The 17,574-nt window shown below is 47.5% G+C and overlaps 3 protein-coding genes across 6 annotated transcripts in view; 2 read left to right on the forward strand and 1 right to left on the reverse strand.

The window, feature by feature from the left end:
* The window catches only part of usp45 (ubiquitin specific peptidase 45), a 44,482-nt gene extending 35,724 nt beyond the window's left edge, over positions 1-8,758 (reverse strand). For 2 of the 3 annotated variants that reach the window (XM_084445147.1, XM_084445146.1), the window contains exons 1-5: positions 8,555-8,758; positions 7,597-7,705; positions 7,189-7,361; positions 6,839-6,939; positions 6,163-6,263 (exon numbers count right to left, since the gene is read on the reverse strand). In XM_084445147.1, the coding sequence (XP_084301273.1) occupies positions 6,163-6,263; positions 6,839-6,939; positions 7,189-7,361; positions 7,597-7,699 (478 nt within the window). In that variant the 5' untranslated portion in view covers positions 7,700-7,705; positions 8,555-8,758. Of the gene's footprint in view, positions 1-6,162; positions 6,264-6,838; positions 6,940-7,188; positions 7,362-7,596; positions 7,706-8,554 lie in introns of those variants that run through there. The other variant, XM_084445148.1, reaches the window with a different exon arrangement.
* A 350-nt stretch (positions 8,759-9,108) lies between these two features.
* tstd3 (thiosulfate sulfurtransferase like domain containing 3) lies at positions 9,109-10,908 on the forward strand. Of its 2 annotated transcripts, XM_084444241.1 has the most exons (4): positions 9,109-9,335; positions 9,490-9,678; positions 9,976-10,135; positions 10,296-10,908. In XM_084444241.1, the coding sequence occupies exons 1-4, from the start codon at positions 9,197-9,199 to the stop codon at positions 10,351-10,353; spliced, it is 546 nt and encodes a 181-aa protein (XP_084300367.1). In that variant the 5' UTR covers positions 9,109-9,196; the 3' UTR covers positions 10,354-10,908. The 2 variants fall into 2 exon arrangements, with proteins under 2 accessions (XP_084300367.1, XP_084300368.1); XM_084444242.1 differs by lacking the exon at positions 9,490-9,678.
* Positions 10,909-16,828: 5,920 nt separating this feature from the next.
* The window catches only part of LOC311314168 (glial fibrillary acidic protein), a gene marked incomplete at both ends in the record, with an annotated part of 6,642 nt that continues 5,896 nt past the window's right edge, over positions 16,829-17,574 (forward strand). Inside the window, one exon of the mRNA XM_084444504.1 lies at positions 16,829-17,055. Within this exon, the coding sequence (XP_084300630.1) occupies positions 16,829-17,055 (227 nt within the window). The remainder of the gene's footprint in view (positions 17,056-17,574) is intronic.

Here is a 17,574-nt window from a genome sequence, read left to right on the forward strand (position 1 = left end):
GGACGCTTATAACCAACTAATCACTAGGCCTGTTACTCACCGCAGCAACATCATTCCCCCCCCTCCTTACAAAACACCTATTTCAACCATATTCACTAGGTTACCTACTGTAGGAGTGGAAAGTCGATGAGGCAAGCCGAGTCTGGAGCAGGTGTTCTCAGGGAACACAAACCATACATGCAGTATTACATGTACACTCACAGACCTTGCAACAACAAGCTTGTTCAAGAGAAGGTCAAGCCTTAATAGCCTTCTTCTCTGATGGCAGCAATAACAGAGGAGAGGAGGGCAGAGGGGAGGAGTGGAGAGGAGCGGAGAGGAGAGGAGAGAAGGAGAAAGAAGAGGAGAAGAGAAAAGGAGAGGTGAGAAAAGGAGGGGAAAGGAAAGGAGAGAAGAGTAGAGGAGAAGAGGAGAAGAGAGGAGAGAAGAGGATCTGTCATGCAGCAGAGAGCAGCCAGTCAAGAGGAAGGCTGGGCAACACCAAATGTCTGATGAATCTGTTAATTTGTTGTGCCCACAGGGCATGAAAAGCCTGCTTCCTCGCCATCTGAGGCCAAAGAGCCCACTGCCCTGATTAACACACACACAAACATACACACACATCAAATGAACAGTACAACTACACATACAACTTTCCGAGCCAGTGCTGACCTCTCTCTGTCCTATATTAGTGTGCAGTGGTGGGAGAGCCTGCCTCACCCTTGATTAGACCCACACAGACCCCACCAGGGACAAGCCTGCCTGCTGACTGACTTAAAGGACAATGCTCGTTTTTGACAACCTGGACCTTATTTACGGCATATTATAAAACGTTTCACTCACCGAGATAACTTTGGTGTAATTCGGAGGCCTGTAAAATAAATTTAAAATCCAGCGCGAGCCAAGTATATCCATGTAATGGCATCGGACGGGGCACTGAGAATGCAGCTTCTAAAAATTTATTTTCTGCCGCGAAACGGTTGTTTTCATCAATCTGTCTTTATGAATCGCTAGTTGTGCTAACATAGAGCGTAGGCCTGTGCTTTCACATGCCTCTGTAATATGATCTTTAGAAACGTCTTTCGAAACGAAATAGCTTCCCCACTTGCTCCAGCACGCATGTGCACAGCGCGCAATCGTTGCTCCAGCGTGCTGTGCGCATGCGTGCTGGAGCAAGTGGGGAAGCTATTTCGTTTCGAAAGACGTTTCTTCAGATTGATGAAAACAACCGTTTCGCGGCAGAAAATAAATTTTTAGAAGCTGCATTCTCAGTGCCCCGTCCGCCCCCATTACATGGATATACTTGGCTCGCGCTGGATTTTACATTTCTTCTACAGGCCTCCGAATTAGACCAAAGTTATCTCGGTGAGTGAAACGTCCTTTAAAGTCCACTGGTACGCTATCGCTCAGCACATCAGACATAACCGACACACAGCATCTAGTCAAGGCTTTCTGTGAGCTAACCAGCTAACGGGTTAACCAGCTAATAGCTAGTTAAGCACCTATCCAGTTAAACAGGTTCCTAAAAACAATTATCGAAACAAAGAGCATCAAATGGGTCCTACATGTACAAAATCTAAGGTCAGAGTTAGGGATGTGATTCTCATGGAAATCCACAGAGACTCACTCAGCTGATGAGAAAAGCTCAAGGTGGTGTCTGATTTTAAATACCATGGTAGTAATCATACTACCTCATCTCTGGCACTGTGTAAAAAGAGAAACGGGTTCATGTGTTCTACCCGGATCCCAGCACAGCAGATTTGGTAGAACTGTGGTACAATATGGAGCTGTGGAACATCAGGGAATATTGAACTGTGGAACATCAGGGTATATGGAACATCAGGGAATATGGAACTGTGGAGCATCAGGGAATATGGAACTGTGGAACATCAGGATAGAGGTTCTGTAGCAGTAATTCCACACAATACGAGTATCCTTGTAGTCAGAAATACTAATAATTAAAATGAAAGGAAAAGCATTGGATGGGTAAAAATCAATAGCAGGATATAATGTTGGGAAGGCAGAGCCTGTGATGCCCATTCACTGACAACATTTTAATTTGCAGCACATAGCCAGCACGCTGTGAGACAGGCACTGAGGTCAAGTCTCCTTTTACAGGGACTCTGGTACTTGAGCTGAAGGCCTTGTTGGTGAGAGAGCACGCTTAATAGATTTTCTTTCTTTCCAGAGCTGTTGTTGTACTAAACTATTATGGGATTCGGGAAAAAAAATCTTGCTGGGGCTCCTTTGTGCAGGGGTCTATGTGAAGAAGAGAATACAACAACAGCCTCAGCCCAAACCCTGGCCTTCAAGCAGAAATGCAATTTCACCAGCTCCCCATCCAACAGAGCCAGTCCATCTGCCTGCTACAATGGCTGCCCGCTCCTCTGCCCATTCAGCCAACCGGTGGTGGGGGGGGGGGGGGGGGGGGGGTGAGGAGGAAAGAAGTGCAGGGTTGAAGGGGTGGGGGGGGCTGGGTGGAGCTGGGCAGCAGGTAATCTGGAGAGGTGAAGCGGATGATGATGAAGATAGAAGTGCCCACCACCAGACCCTTTGTTCCACACCTACAGCCACCTTCTGCAGACTCCCCTCTCAGCAGACCCCTCTCCTGACCACCACCACACACACACACACACACACACACACACACACACACACACACACACACACACCTGCTGCAGACCCACAACAGACACCCCCTCATAGACCCCCAGCAGACATTCATAACAGGCTTAGCCTACCAAATGGGTCAAGATGTGGTTACTATCGCAATGTGAAAACTGTTTCGGCTGCAACCTGAATCTCATTGTAGAACAGAGCTTCTCATTGGCTTGGCTCATTGTGTTGTCTTTGAGAATCAATGGAAGAGTCTAGAAATTGGGTGATGTCATTGAATCATCACTCAAGCTGTTCATGTGTTATGACTGCTCTCTGTTGTCCATGCCAATAGCCCAATCAAAAACACAATGAACGTGTGTTGAAACTTAACTGTGACAAGTTCCTTGAATTCTCTCAGCAGCAGCCTGGACTACTTTATCAGAGTACACTCATTGTTGTATTAAAAAGTTGTCTTTTCTCTTCTACCACAAGATAAGTTGATCCTCTAAACCAAACCCTGGACTGGTCTGCGGCTACAGGGGAAACGGGCCTGCCTGCCGTGCGCTGATCACACCGTGTCCCACTCCATACTACACAACTCAACAATAGACCAATCCATTCTCAAATTCACAATAAAAGCCTGGTTACAAGTTCTGCCTACTAAATATAACCTCGCCCTCTGGTACCCAACACAACATGAACCATACTGCTTATTGCACAATAACCAAGAACAGGAATCCGTTGCGCATATCATGAACAGCTGCCCCTTCAAGGGACTGTATACGGCACACCATGATCGTATCGTGGATCTGACTGAAAGAACTGCGTCGCCCCACAATTCCATATTAATGAAAATGTTGGACTGGCCAAAAAAATCAGCAAAACAGTTAGTTAAGTACTGTTCTGTGTCTGCCATCATTGGCAGTCATTTCATATGGAAAAGACACTGCTGCCTATATCCATAAATAGCTTTGATCTCCCTGCTGGGACTACATTATGTGAATGTGATCTTGCCCTGCGTTGTGTGACTCTTGCTACTGTTGGATTTTGATATTGATTTGTATCTTTGATTGAAAATCCAATAAAGAAATTGAAATATATGTGTGTGTGTGTGTGTGTGTGTGTGTGTGTGTGTGTGTGTGTGTGTGTGTGTGTGAGTGAGTGTGTGTGAGTGTGTGGTGTGTTGGGCCCAGGGAGTGTACTGCAGCTGCTGAGCTCCAGTCTCTTGGACTCCTGGTGGACCCCCGGGTCCCACATGCCCAGGACACAGACCCCCCCCCCCCTCCACAAGGAGGTGCGGAGACATGCAGCGGGACAGGGGGGAGGGGGGAGTAATGTGCAGATCCCACACAGCTGCTCTCGTTCTTCAGGGAACCCAGCCGGGGAGCGGCACTCAGGCGTCTAATGCCTCTGATGTGTGCAGCCATGTGGCAGGAGGGGAACTGGAGCATCGCTGCCTCCTGCAACAGCACGGTCTGCCTGGGAGAGATCAGCCTGGGCCTGGGAGAGAGGATCAGCCTGGGCCTGGGAGAGATCAGCCTGGGTCTGGGAGAGAGGACCAGCCTGGGCCTGGGAGAGATCAGCCTGGGCCTGGGAGAGAGGATCAGCCTGGGCCTGGGAGAGATCAGCCTGGGCCTGGGAGAGAGGACCAGCCTGGACCTGGGAGAGATCAGCCTGGGCCTGGGAGAGAGGACCAGCCTGGGTCTGGGAGAGATCAGCCTGGGCCTGGGAGAGAGGACCAGCCTGGACCTGGGAGAGATCAGCCTGGGCCTGGGAGAGAGGACTAGCCTGGGCCTGGGAGAGGAGATCAATCTAGGCCTGGGAGAGATCAGCCTGGGCCTGGGAGAGATCAGCCTGGGCCTGGGAGAGATCATCAACCTGGGCCTGGAATAAAGGACCAGCCTGGGCCTGGGAGAGATCAGCCTGGGCCTGGGAGAGAGGACCAGCCTGGGTCTGGGAGAGATCAGCCTGGGTCTGGGAGAGAGGACCAGCCTGGGTCTGGGAGAGATCAGCCTGGGTCTGGGAGAGAGGACCAGCCTGGGTCACCACATCTGTATCATCTGAACACCACACCTGAATCATGTGAACACCATACCTGTATCATCTGAACACCACGTCCGTCTCATCTGAACACCATAAATGTACCATCTGAGCACCATACCTGTATCATCTGAACACCACACCTGTATCATCTGAACACCACATCTGTATGGACGCCTGAACCCCACATCTGTATGGATGTCTGAACACCACCTCTGTCTCATCTGAATGCCATACCTGTATCATCTGAACACCACATCTGTATGGATATTCAATACATCTGTTAATCCCTATAGCTACCTTTTATTCTCATTTAACCTTTATTCAAACAAGTCACATCGATTATGGTGTCTTAGAAAAAAACACACACACACACACACCAGGCCTACAACCTGAGATGCATGACAAGAGGCAGACTATGCTTTTGTCTCTCCCTCTCTCTCCCCCTTTCTTCCACACTCTCAGTCTTCTCCCTCCCCCTCTCTCTCTCTCTTTCTCTCAGTGCCAGATGAGGCATCAGGAGTGAGTAGGTATGACCAGCAGGAGGAGGAGTTGGACTGCAGTCACCTCCTCCTTCCACCTCCTCTTTCTGCTGCTCCTCCTGCCTCCTGCTTTTATTGGTGGAACGCCTTCTTAGTATCACAGCTGGGTTCAGTAGAAGGGAAATGGACTGTTCCAACACTGTGCTGCTGGCCACAGTGGTAAAAATGCTTCTGAGAGAGTAACTTGTGTGGTATGGGATAGAGAGAGACCTGATGGCGGGGTGAATAGACACAGACATGAAATCAAGAGAATTCTAAGGAATGAGCTTCAGTTCATAGAGATGAATACAGTATCTCTGTGTTCGGCAGCTTGTAAAAGAACTATTATCTACAGTGTAGCAATATCCATCCATCCATCTTCATCCGCTTATCCGGGGTCAGAAGTTCCAGCAGGGGGCCCCAGACATCCCTTTCCCTAGCAGCATCAACCAGCTCTGCCTGGGGAATCTTTAGCCGCTCACAGGCCAGTGCGGAGATGTAGTCCCACCACCTAGTCCTGGGTCTACCCCGTGGCCTCCTCCCAGCCGGACACGCCTGGAACACCTCCCTAGGGAGGTGTCCAGGAGGCATCCTCACTAGATGCCCGAACCACCTCAACTGGCTTCTTTCGATGCAAAGGAGCAGCGGCTCTACTCCGAGTCTCTCCCGGATGACTGAACTTCTCACCCAATCTCTCACCCTCCGGAGAAAACTCATTTCTTGTATCTGTGATCTCGTTCTTTCGGTCATGACCCATCCTTTATGACCATAGGTGAGGGTGGGGACGAAGATAGACCAGTAGATCGAGAGCTTTACTCGTAATGATCATGAACGACTAAACCACTACCTTGACAAAGGCCTGCATCTAATGCCTAGAAGTGTATAGAAACACCTCTTTCACACCTGCTGGACGCTTCTTTATCTAACAGCACCGATTCATTACTGCTATAGGCTTTGTCTGTATGGACATCTGTCCTACAGAGACACTGGTCCCTCACTCAGGCAGCAGGCTTGGCTGTCTCACCTGATGATGCCTTGACAGAGTGCTTCTGGAGGAAGTCCAGGGTCTGGGCGAGGGCCTTCTTGTTGCAGTGAGTGGAGAGCTCTTCATTACATTCAAAACACCTGTTAAAGGGAGGGGTAGAGGGAGCAGCAAACACAGGCGTCAGAAGGGAAAAGTGTATGTGTGCTGAAAGTGGCGTGGAGGACTGCTGATCAGCGTGGTGGGGACATACTCACAGTAAAAAACAATCTCAATGTTTACTCAAATCAACTATCCAAAACATTAAAAAATAGTTTTAATAGTTAATACTGCAGCTATGGTGTGTGCGAGAGGCTCTAACTAGGCCTTCCAGGTTAGGGTAAGGTATGTAGGTATGTTAGGGTTAGGCACAGGTATGTAGGCTAGGTTAGGGTTAGGCACAGGTATGTAGGCTAGGTTTAGGTACCTAGGCTAGGGAATGTAGGTAGGTAACAGGTAGATAGGAAGGCTAGGTTAAGGTAGTGTTAGGTTGAGGTAGGTATTGGTAACAGGAAGATGGGTATGGTTATGGTTAGGTATGCCAGAGTTTGGTAGATAACAGTTAGAATGGTAGGCCAAGGTAAGGTAGGTTAGGTTTAGGTAGGTAACAGGAAGATAGGTAGGGTTAGGTAGGCTAGGGTTAGGTACAGTAGGTGCAGTAGGTGTGCCAGGCTCTCACCAGGCCCTCCAGGTGCTGAGGCTGATGGTGATGCAGTGGGCCTCAGGGTGCTGGGCCTGGTGGTGTCTGGAGGAGTGCTGGCTCTCAGACTGGTTACAGCCCTGAGGGAGTGCGTGCACACACACAAACACAAAATCACAAATGAAGACAATCAAAGAAATGGTTTGGTAACACTATAGATAGCCTATAGATGCTTAACTATCAATAAACATTCAACTAACTGTTCGCTGGCCCTAACCCAGTTGGTGAATATCAACACATTTGCGTATAGCTGATAGTCAGAGTGTATGTCAGTCGTCTCTAGGAGGCCCTGGCTGATTCTCAGGAAGTGTAAGAAGGTGAGAGCTGACCTGGAAGCCACACTTGAGACATACGAGGATGTCATGTGTTCCCGTGGCCTCGCCGTCCTCTGCTACCGCCCTCTCCCTCAGGCAGTCTGAACACACGGCCCAAAGGCTGGACGACAGTGCCTTCTTCACCAGGCTCAGGTCCACCGCCCGGCTCACGTGCTGACACGTCAGGCCTGAGGCAAACATCAATAAAAGATCAAGAAGGCGCCCTGATTGTGTGCTCCCATACATTTAATATGAAAACCTTTCAGTACATAGGCCTAGTGTAAGGTGGAAATACTCAGCATTATAACGTCTGTACTGGCCCATGGTTTTCTCATGGTTCTATCATGGTGTCTGTATAGAGCCCCAGTCCCTCTAGGCATCCTGGAGCGTCTGTCTGGTAATCTGACCGCCTCTTAATCCTACCGCTGATTTCGTCGGATGATTCCTCGTCCCGAGGCTTCCTCGGCTTGTTCGTCCGCTTGGTCATGTCGGCGGCGTGGAGGGAGGAGGGGTCCTTCAGTCGCATCTGTAGCTGGACATGGAATGAGCTCGGCATCGAATCACACACACCTTCCACAAACATCCACCTCTAGACCAAACAAGATCCGACGGGCCATAATAATATCTCACAAGTGTTGTTCCAGGATGTTTACACCAAGACAATTCCCCATCAACACCTGCACAACAAGGTCTCGCTCTACCTACCCCCCCCCCCCCCCCCCCCCACACACACACACTTCCACTCTCTCCCTCACAGACAATCCTCCATCAACACCTGCACAACAAGGTCTCTCTCTATCGCCCCCCCCAACACACTCTCTCTCTCTCCCTCAGACAATCCTCCATCAAGACCTGCATAACAAGCCCCCCCCCCCCCCAACACACATGTAGGCGCACCATACACACACGCCCTCTCCATAACACATCCCACACAGACACACACACAGACACAGACACACACACACACACACACACACACACACACACAGACAGACAGACACACACACACACACACACACACACACACAGACACACACACACAGACACACCCACAGACCCACAGACACACACACACACACACACACACACACACACACACACACACACACACACACAATAAGGGTCACTCCACACCCCTCAGTATGAAAAGTGGTGCTTAATCATGGTCATGGATTAGAACGGCCAACAGTTTTAGGGGAAATGACACATTAAAGAAAGCAATGGCCAATCCAATCACCAAGCTAACGTTAGGCCCTTTAGCCTTGCTAACGTTAATGGGATACTGCTGTCGGGCAAATAAGCCGACTAGAGAATTTGCTGTTTTTAAGGACTCATAGCCAAACATAGTACATAGTAAATAGGTCCAACATTTCCAACTTACCTTCTATATTTAGCTGGCTAGCTCTTGTGTATTTATTTTTACGTTAGCTGTCTGGCTAGCTAGCTAGTGAGGCTAGACTGTCTGTGAGAGCTAATAGATATTTAGCTTGTCACATGTACAATAGATTTCAATAAACTCCAAATAACTATCCACGATTCTAGCTAATGTGTAATAATCCTAAAAACACTTTCAGTATTTTTCTCGACTTTATACAACGGCCAGGGCTAAAGCTGGTTAGCTATCTATAGCATCCGATCCGAAAGCAGACTGTCACATGGGCCTGTCACTGGAGTCAACACATGACGCGATACGGTGGCTCGCGAGGTCTAGAACAACTCTAGAAACAAGTGGTTCAGAAATGTATGATAGCCTAATAATAATAAAAATTATATAATTTAGACGACAATATTTTTAGGAATAGGTATTCTGTAGTTCTATTTTTTGCAGTACAACTGTTGCTCGCGTATGTAGTTTTCTTAAACTCAAAACAGAAACGGGTTTTGTCCTTGATGTGACCCGTACTCACACTCACGCGAGCTGTCATAAAGTGGAAAGAAGAAGCATTGATAGTAGCTTAGTTAGCTAGCTAGGTACAGGGTGTATTAGGCTTTAGAAAGCTTTAATTTATATGATTAGCAAAGCATGGCTCTCAAAGCTTGTTGGAGGTTTTCTGGGGTGATTCCGCGGATCTTGTTGAACAAGAATGTCTCTCCAATCGCATGTGCCTGGAAACGAGTGCCGTCAAACACCCTCGACACTCACACTGGCTGTAACGTTAGTTGTAAGTAACGTACAGAGTTGAAAATATAGTGTTGTTTTTTTATCCGTGGTTGTTGTCACTGTGTATTTAATTGTGCAATATAAATGCGTGTACGACCCCCTAGCTAGCTAAACTGTACAAAACAAGTCATCATTGTACCAATCTGATCTTCCAGACTTGCTGTGTGCCAATAGAGGGTGGTTTCGTAATTTCAGTTCATCGGCGGAGTCGCCCTCTGAAACTAATGTTTCCTACGACCAACTAAAGCAGATCCTCGCTGCTCAGAAGAGTGTGGTCATAGACGTCCGGGAGCCATGGGAGCTCCGCGAGTATGGAAACATACCGGGATCTATCAACGTTCCTCGTGGGTTCACATTTAATTTATTGTCGCGTTCTCTTTCTGATTGTGCTGCAAACGGGTGCCCTTGGGTAGCATACCGAGGTCCAAGGTTTGGGTTGGTTATGTATCACGACACAGTAGTAGAACACACACACACACACTTCTGAGAGACTTTACGCTTTTGCCCATATCCTAACTGATCATGCCTAAAGTGTCCCGATTTCCTTATTGGTGTCAGTAGTTCTAATGTGTTCTTCTGGTGTTTGGTAGCCAGGTGAGTGTTTCTGTCAGTAGTTCTAATGTGTTCTACTGGTGTTGCAGTGGGCCAGGTGAGTGTGGCCCTGCAGCTGGAGCCGGAGGAGTTCAGGGAGAGGTTTGGAGGAGACATGCCTCGGGTGACTGACCACATCGTCTTCTCCTGTCTGGCTGGGATCAGGAGCAAGACTGCGCTGAACTCAGCTGTCTCCCTGGGATACACAGAGTGAGAGGGACAGACACATTGAACAACACTTCAAATGACCACAATGATATTATTAGATAGATTTCCACATTGTGCATCATCCCTAAATCACTTCTTACATTACAAATAACAAGTATTTGATGTAATTTTTTTTTTAAACTCTTACTCTCCTCCCTCCCAGTGTCCAGCACTACCCTGGAGGGTGGCAGGAGTGGGCGGAGCTTGAGCAGCTGAAGTGATCATGTGACAGTTGGGAGAGTGGCATTGTCTGACAATATGGAATACATAACTCCAGATGGGCCTGATATGTATAATTGCATTTCAAGGCTATGGTGATGGCCTTACAAGCAGATTATGAAGTTACTTTATACCTTTTGTATTTAAAAAAAATGTATAATCATTCCCTCGTCTCCACTATCACACGAATAAAAGGTTCATGATGCAATTTCATCCCAGGTTGATTTCCAACTGATGTGTAAATGCTCTAAACTATAAAGCCCACTGAGTGTAATCACTTTTTTATATAATCTATGATGAATACAGCCAATATATTTTATTTTAACAATTAAATTAGTGTAGTGTTTGGTGAGGCATTGTTCAGCAGCCTACATCCGAACAGATCCTTTGAACAGGATTAGGTTTGCTATCCTTTATCCATCATGATGCTCTCACTCCAGATCTACAGTATGCAAAGGAATATTCAACTGTGATTTGTTCAGAACTGCTCTGAATACTTGAAGAATACAGTATGCATTTCAGGCGGATGTATATGGTTAATATATTAGTAGCTAGTTTGGTGCTTCGTCATGTATAGATACACTAATATCTTTTCAATACTATTGATTTCAATAAAGCTCTTTGATTAATAATGTTTATTTCAATATGTATTTTCTGGATTCAGTTGAAGTTACAGGTAAGTGATGCTGTCTGTCACTTATCCAATCAAGCTCACCATTACTTTTGTGTGTCGCCCACCAGGCCTCCTTGGTGAGCTGGAGGAGCTTGATACATTAGTCTCGCACTTCCCTGAGAGTGAGAAATTAGAACCTCTCCTCTCTTTCCTCCTTCGATCTTCACCTCTCTTCTTCTCCTGCTCACAAAGCCGACCAGCTGGATCTCTTCTTCACTAGACACTGTTCCACCCCTAACCTCTCTCGCTCCCCTCCATCTCTCTGACCACTATGTCATGACTCTTGTCCTACTCCCTCTCCCTCCTCTTCCCTTGTAATTCCTCCCCCTATCCACATGGTTACTACCTATAGCCACCTTTGCTCACTCTCCCCTACTGACCTTTAACTCTTCTGTTACCTCTGCCCTCCCTGCCCCTGAATCTTTCTCTCTCTTACCCTCTGATACTGCTACTGGTCTTCTCGTCGCTTTGGATAAAAGCGTCTGCTAAAGGACTAAGAAGAAGAAGAACGCTTTATTTGTCACACAACACGCATGCAATGGGCTGAGGTGTGACATGACACACATGCAGTAGGCTGTTGCCGAGGAGTGGTCCTGTCCGTTTTCGCCAGGGACGGACAGCGATCTGTTCTTTTGCATGTTTTTTGGATTGGTTTCTTTTGGGAGCAAACCCTTTCGAACACAGGGAGAACATGCAAACTCGCACAGAAAGGCCCGCGGACCTTGCTGTGAGGTGACCATACTAGGTAGGCTAGGCTACTGCGCACGTGAGTGATTTTGGGGTTCAGTGTCTTGCTCAAGGACACTTCAACACTGCCGGGAGCTGGGATAACCAGGGACCTTGCGATCCCCATCTGGTGTAATGTGACTGGGTTGATTTCTCAGGGCTAAAATGGGGCCCACATCCATGGAGCAAAATTGGTGAGATCGGAGCAAAAAACACCATAATACTCTGAATTGATTTGAAAGCACAGTATTACGGTATAAGTAGCTCAGATTTGACCAATTTTGCACTGATATTCGGAGCCCAAGTTTCTCTGTTGGAAACTGGGAAAGGGCAGGAACTTTCAAGAATACTGCACGTGATAGGATGAACCATCTGTCGATCACCGTCTATCACGCATTCATTTCAACCACTCCTCGCTGTCAGCTGTTTGTATTTCAAATTCCTCAGAGCCAACGCTGATTGATGAGATCGTTTTCTGATCTGGCACAAACGGATCTCTATGGAGAGTTGCAAGAGAAACAGAATGTGCAGCTCGCAAAATCAGGATGGTCTCACGAGGCTTATCCTGACCAGAACAAATTCCTGCAGGTAGTATGTGTAAAAACCTCCTGGCAATAAAACTGATTCTGACTCTGAAGTCCTGTACTGTAGAACACAATTGCTACCATGTTGTCATACAGTATGTACAAGTCCAGCTACCATGCGGTCCTGTGATGAAGACCTCTGCTCTGCTATTGAAGACCTCTGCTACCATGCTGTCCTCTGTGGAAGACCTCTGCTGCCATGTTGTGCTGTGCTGGGATGATCTACTGGATCTAATAATTAGTCATAAAAATGGCGGCATCTCAATGTGAGTTTGCCACCGAGGCTCCACAGGACATCAGCAGGCTCATATGTCACGATGACTTCAATACTGTCACAAATACTTTCCTCCTCCTGGAGAGCTCCTGTTCAGAGGTATATGGGCACATATTTCCCATGGACACAAATTATAATCACTTTTAATCATCCCCCAAAAAGAAGAAAAAAGCCATTACTAGATGCACTACACACTGGTCCTGCTGGAGTGGTTGATCCCTCTGCCTCCCACCCAGGGTTCTGGTGGAGTCCACTGGTGTGCTGGGCCTGAGAAGCCAGGGAGTCCTACTCCGGGTACAGAGACACTACCTACTGAGACACAAGGGCTTCTCACACTGCACATACTGTAATTGTACCCATTATTTGGCTCCTAGCACAGGGCTAAACAACTTTTCCCGCTAGAAACCCTTATGGTATTCTAATTTATTGGAACAAATGGTTGTCAACCTAGTGCCGACTGATCAACAGGAACCTCTAGACACAAGCCACCCTTGTCAGTGGAGAAACATATTGGGAGATTTTGGAGAGCACTGTGTTTAAGTGTATTTATGTTGTCTAGCTCAGACAGTTTAATCTGACTGGTTTCTTAATAATATATATTTGTTTTAAGTTAAAAGAAATATCTAGAAACATACAAGAAATATCTAGAAACAAACATCTCTGGTTCATGTCCTGAGGCGTCTAATGGTGGAGGAGTGATGTCATGGTTTGACTCTATGCAGCTGAGTAGAACCGGGGGTGAAGATTGCTTCTGTTCACACCTCAGAGACATATTCTCTCTCACCCCACTCTGACATCACATACTGCTGCCAGTGTTGAGGTCAACAGGAAAACTCCAGCATGGCGAGAATCATGACGATTCTAATATAAGACTATAGTTCTGATACCCGTTGGGGCACACAATCAATCACTAATTGGCCACCTCTCTCTTTACTGCTGTGCTGTGCACAGCATTGTTAATGTGCGTAATAGCTTTCCTCTATTACAATCTACTGTATAGCATGTGTGTGTGTGTGTGTGTGTGTCTGTGTGTGTGCACATTGCGTGACACCTGTTAGTTGCGGTGGGTAGTGTTTTCACAAATTTGCCATTTAGTCAGCCCTAATTACTTTTTAATTGAAAAAATCAGTCCCTGTCACCGCCTGCCCGGTACCCCTGCCAGTACCCGTGCCAAATATGAATTCTATGAGGCCGACCGTCCGAGGGAAATGGAAGCAATGATACAGACCCAGGTTTCTAATGTCTGTGTTAGATGTTAGATGCTGTGTCAGATAAATGTTGCATGAAGAAAGCAAAGAAAGCAATCTCTAAACTACAAATGATACAGAATGCTGCAGCACAAGTCCTCACTAAGACTAGAAGGAAGGCACACATCACATCAGTTTTAAATTACTACACTGGCTACCTGTCAACTCTAGAATAGACTTTAAAATACTTTTATTAGTCTATAAATCTCTCCACCGTCACGCACCTGAATACATTTCAGACATGCTTGTCAGGTACATGCCCAACAGACCACTCAGGTCCTCAGGTACTGAACTCCTAACAGTTCCAAAAACCAGGACTAAGAAACACGAAGAGGCAGCTTTCAGTTTCTATGCCCCCAACCTCTGGAACACCTTGCCAGAGTACCTAAGAAGGGCTGAAACAATGGAAACTCGAGATCTCAAGACGTACCTTTTCAGCCTAGCCTACAATCACTAGCCATGACCTAGAGACACAGAAAGGCAGCCTCCAGCCTGCCTGTAAATCCTATGTATACATTGGTGTATATCCTGTTATGCACTGTACTGTATGTATATTTAGATGTATATACAGATGCTGGTTGCCCTGCAACTGGCACGTTCTGTTTTAATATCTGTGCTGCTTTTATGGCTCTGTGTGCTACTAACCCTTTTCTGCCTCCCCTCTCTCTAGTGCCTCTCTCTCTCCCTCCTACCTTTTAACCAGGTCCAGTGGATGCCCCACTGTCACCCGCAGACCACCCTGAGTCTGATAGATACCCCCGTGTCTGCTGTGGATGTCCAGTACAGCCACTAACCCTGTCCTCCTCCCGTGTCTCTCCCTCTTATACTCTATACAGGTCCTGTGGACTCCCCCTGTCTCCTGCAGGCCACCCTGTAGCAGGCCCTGGAGAGCACCCCCCCCCACCCCCCGTCCCCCGTCCTCGGCCAAAAGTCCACCCTATGGCTCCTGGAAAGGCCCCCTGCCTCCCCATGACTAGCTCCTTCCCCCTCTGTGCATTTAGTTAACACACACACACGTACACACAGACATACACCAGTCCACTTCTAGCTTTAGGCCTGGACCTGGGCCCAGTCCCCCTTCCCCACACCCTAACCCGGGTCTGTATCCTTTTCCTACAGCCACCCTACCCCCGACCCCTTCCTCTATCTGGACCCAGGCACACTCACGCACACACAGACATACACCAGTGTTTGCCATGTCTCCCCTATGATGTTTTTTAGCCCTTTTTGCTCTGAAAATGTAATCTAATGTAATTTATTGCTCTATAAATGTTCTTAGCCCTTAGACAAACATACTCCAGGAGCTTGCTCGATCGTCTCGTTGAGAGGGAGAGGAATTTTTTCAGCTCACTTTTCTGGCTCCTGGGTGATACTGTTTTTTTGCTTCCCTCTGGAATATGTAGGGGTGGGTCGTATGCCCTTGTTCTCTGTAAAGCGCATTGTGTTGCCTCTGTGTATGAAATGCGCTATACAAAGCTTTGATTGATTGATTGATTGATTGATTGAAGGCCTGCTGTGTTAAATGGTATTCAGCTGCCTGGTGACACCCACCCCTTGGACAGGGGAAACTACTGGATGTGAATACTGTAGGTCTATGGACCTGATCGTAGGGTCAGGACAGTAAATAACTGCTGACCCTTATCTGTGCAGTACCCCCTCTTAGACCAGGCCACAATTCCCTCCTCTCACGTCTCTCTGCCACATCAAGCATGAACTCCAGACAAGCCCCCCTGCTCCTCCATACTCACTAGCATCCAGTTTCTCACTCTGCAGAGCCTGTTCTCAAACTGATAAGAGGTCCTTTATGCTGTCTCATCAGGTCTTCTCCATCCTCCACTGGGCTTAATATCAACCCCCCTCCATTACAGCCCATCACATCAGCCCTTCACCTACTGAATAATGGCCCTATTCTTTGCTGCCTCTCATGGTTCATAGCCCCCAGCTCATGGTTCTGTTGCCCCAGCTCAGGGTTCTATAGCCCCAGCTCATGGTTCTCTTGCACCAACTCAGGGTTCTATTGCCCCAGCTCATTGTTCTATTACCCTAGCTCATTGTTCTATTTCCCCAACTCAGGGTTCTATTGCTCCGCCTCAGGCTTCTATTTTTATTTTATTTGACCTTTATTTAACCAGATAAAATCAATTGAGAACCAATTCTCATTTTCAATGATGACCTTACCAAGACGCCCAGGAAGAATAAATATATACAAACATACAGAAATACATAAGGTCAACACAGAACAATACATACAATACATGAGAATGACATCGAAGACAGCATAGATAAATTAATGAAAGCAAAGTCAACTATCGCTATGTGTGAAAGGAGAGTGGTTGTGTGTCTGTGTGAAGTGAAGTTTCTGTTTGAAAGTAGTAATGTGAGTGCAGTGAGTTTGAGTGTGTTTTGTAAAGCGTTCCAATCGTTTGCTGCAGCAAAACGGAAGTGCGGGCTTTTGGGATGGCGCGCCTGATGAGATCACTAGACCCTAGCTCAGGGTTCTGTTGCCTTTGCTTAGGGTTCTATTGCTTCAGCTCAGGGCTCTATTTCCCCACCTCAGTGTTCTACTGTATAACCCCAGATTAGGGTTCTGTTGCCCCAACTCAGAGTTCTATTGCCCCAGCTTAGGGCTCTTTTTTTTCCAGCCGAGGGTTCTATTGCCCTAGCTGATCTGCTATCAGTGCTCTGGCACTCTGAAAGTCAGGCCAGGCCCTCTGTGGAGAAGAGGTTAGACATTCCCAAGGCGTTGGCTAATGAGCAGGACAGGATGGGGCTGGATGGGGCTGGGTGGGGGGTCAGGTGGAGGCGAGCCTTTCTATGGAGTATAAAGACAGACAGGAGATGGAGAGGCAGAGAGCGCAGCAGCGGAGCAGAGACAACCGAAGCTGAATCTTACCCCGAGCCCTGAGTGAACAGAGAGCATCTCACCTCTTCCAGAGAGACCTACCCTCCCAGAGAGACCACCGTCCCGCCACCATGAGTCGCTCCCAAGACAGGATGTCGTCGTACCGCCGGCACTTCGAGGAGACGGACCTTAGCGTCAAATCTTTCGAGATGCGGGTGTCCAGCACTTCTCCCTGCCAGCAGGACGGGCGGCATGCCTTGACCAGCTACTCCCACGGCGCTTCGGCCAGCAGCGGCATGAGAGCCGAGGGCCGCCGGACCCTGTCCTCCGGACGCAAAGCCCGCTTCGCCGGGTCCAGGTAAGACACTCCTCACACCCTCACACTCCTACTGCTCACATGAGGTCAGACTGGCCAGGCGCCTACAGCAGACCTGGGTCAAATCATAGATCAAATAACTGGATTTGAGGTGTGTTTGATTTATCTCCCTTTGCACTGTTAATAATAACAATAACAATAACAATAACAATAACAATAACAATAACAATAATAATAATAATAATAATAACAATAATACAATATTACTTGTATAGCACCTTTCATACAAATAAATGTTGTAAATAAAGTGCTTTACAACAGAGAATGTGCATGCACGGAGTGCTTCACAAAGAAATACATATAAATAAACAAAAAACAGGAAAATAAGAAGGGACTGTTCCACTGATTTCATTGCATGGCCTGGGCCGCACTGCAGTGGTCAGAATACACATGACAGTCAACATTACCCTGGACACTGATGTGGTGTCAGCACTATTGTGCCTGGGACTCGCCTCTCCAGGTCCTTGTTCTTCACACGGCGGTGGGAACCAGCGTGACTGG

Source organism: Borostomias antarcticus, assembly GCF_949987555.1.
Source record: "Borostomias antarcticus genome assembly, chromosome: 10".
Lineage (NCBI taxonomy): Eukaryota > Metazoa > Chordata > Actinopteri > Stomiiformes > Stomiidae > Borostomias > Borostomias antarcticus.

Bases quoted from the DNA above. Each gene is read 5' to 3' on its own strand.
- tstd3 (XM_084444241.1), top strand. From the start codon at position 9,197: ATGGCTCTCAAAGCTTGTTGGAGGTTTTCTGGGGTGATTCCGCGGATC. The intron at 9,679-9,975 runs GTGGGTTCACAT...CTGGTGTTGCAG, and splicing joins GGGATCTATCAACGTTCCTC to TGGGCCAGGTGAGTGTGGCC. The intron at 10,136-10,295 runs GTGAGAGGGACA...CCTCCCTCCCAG, and splicing joins GTCTCCCTGGGATACACAGA to TGTCCAGCACTACCCTGGAG.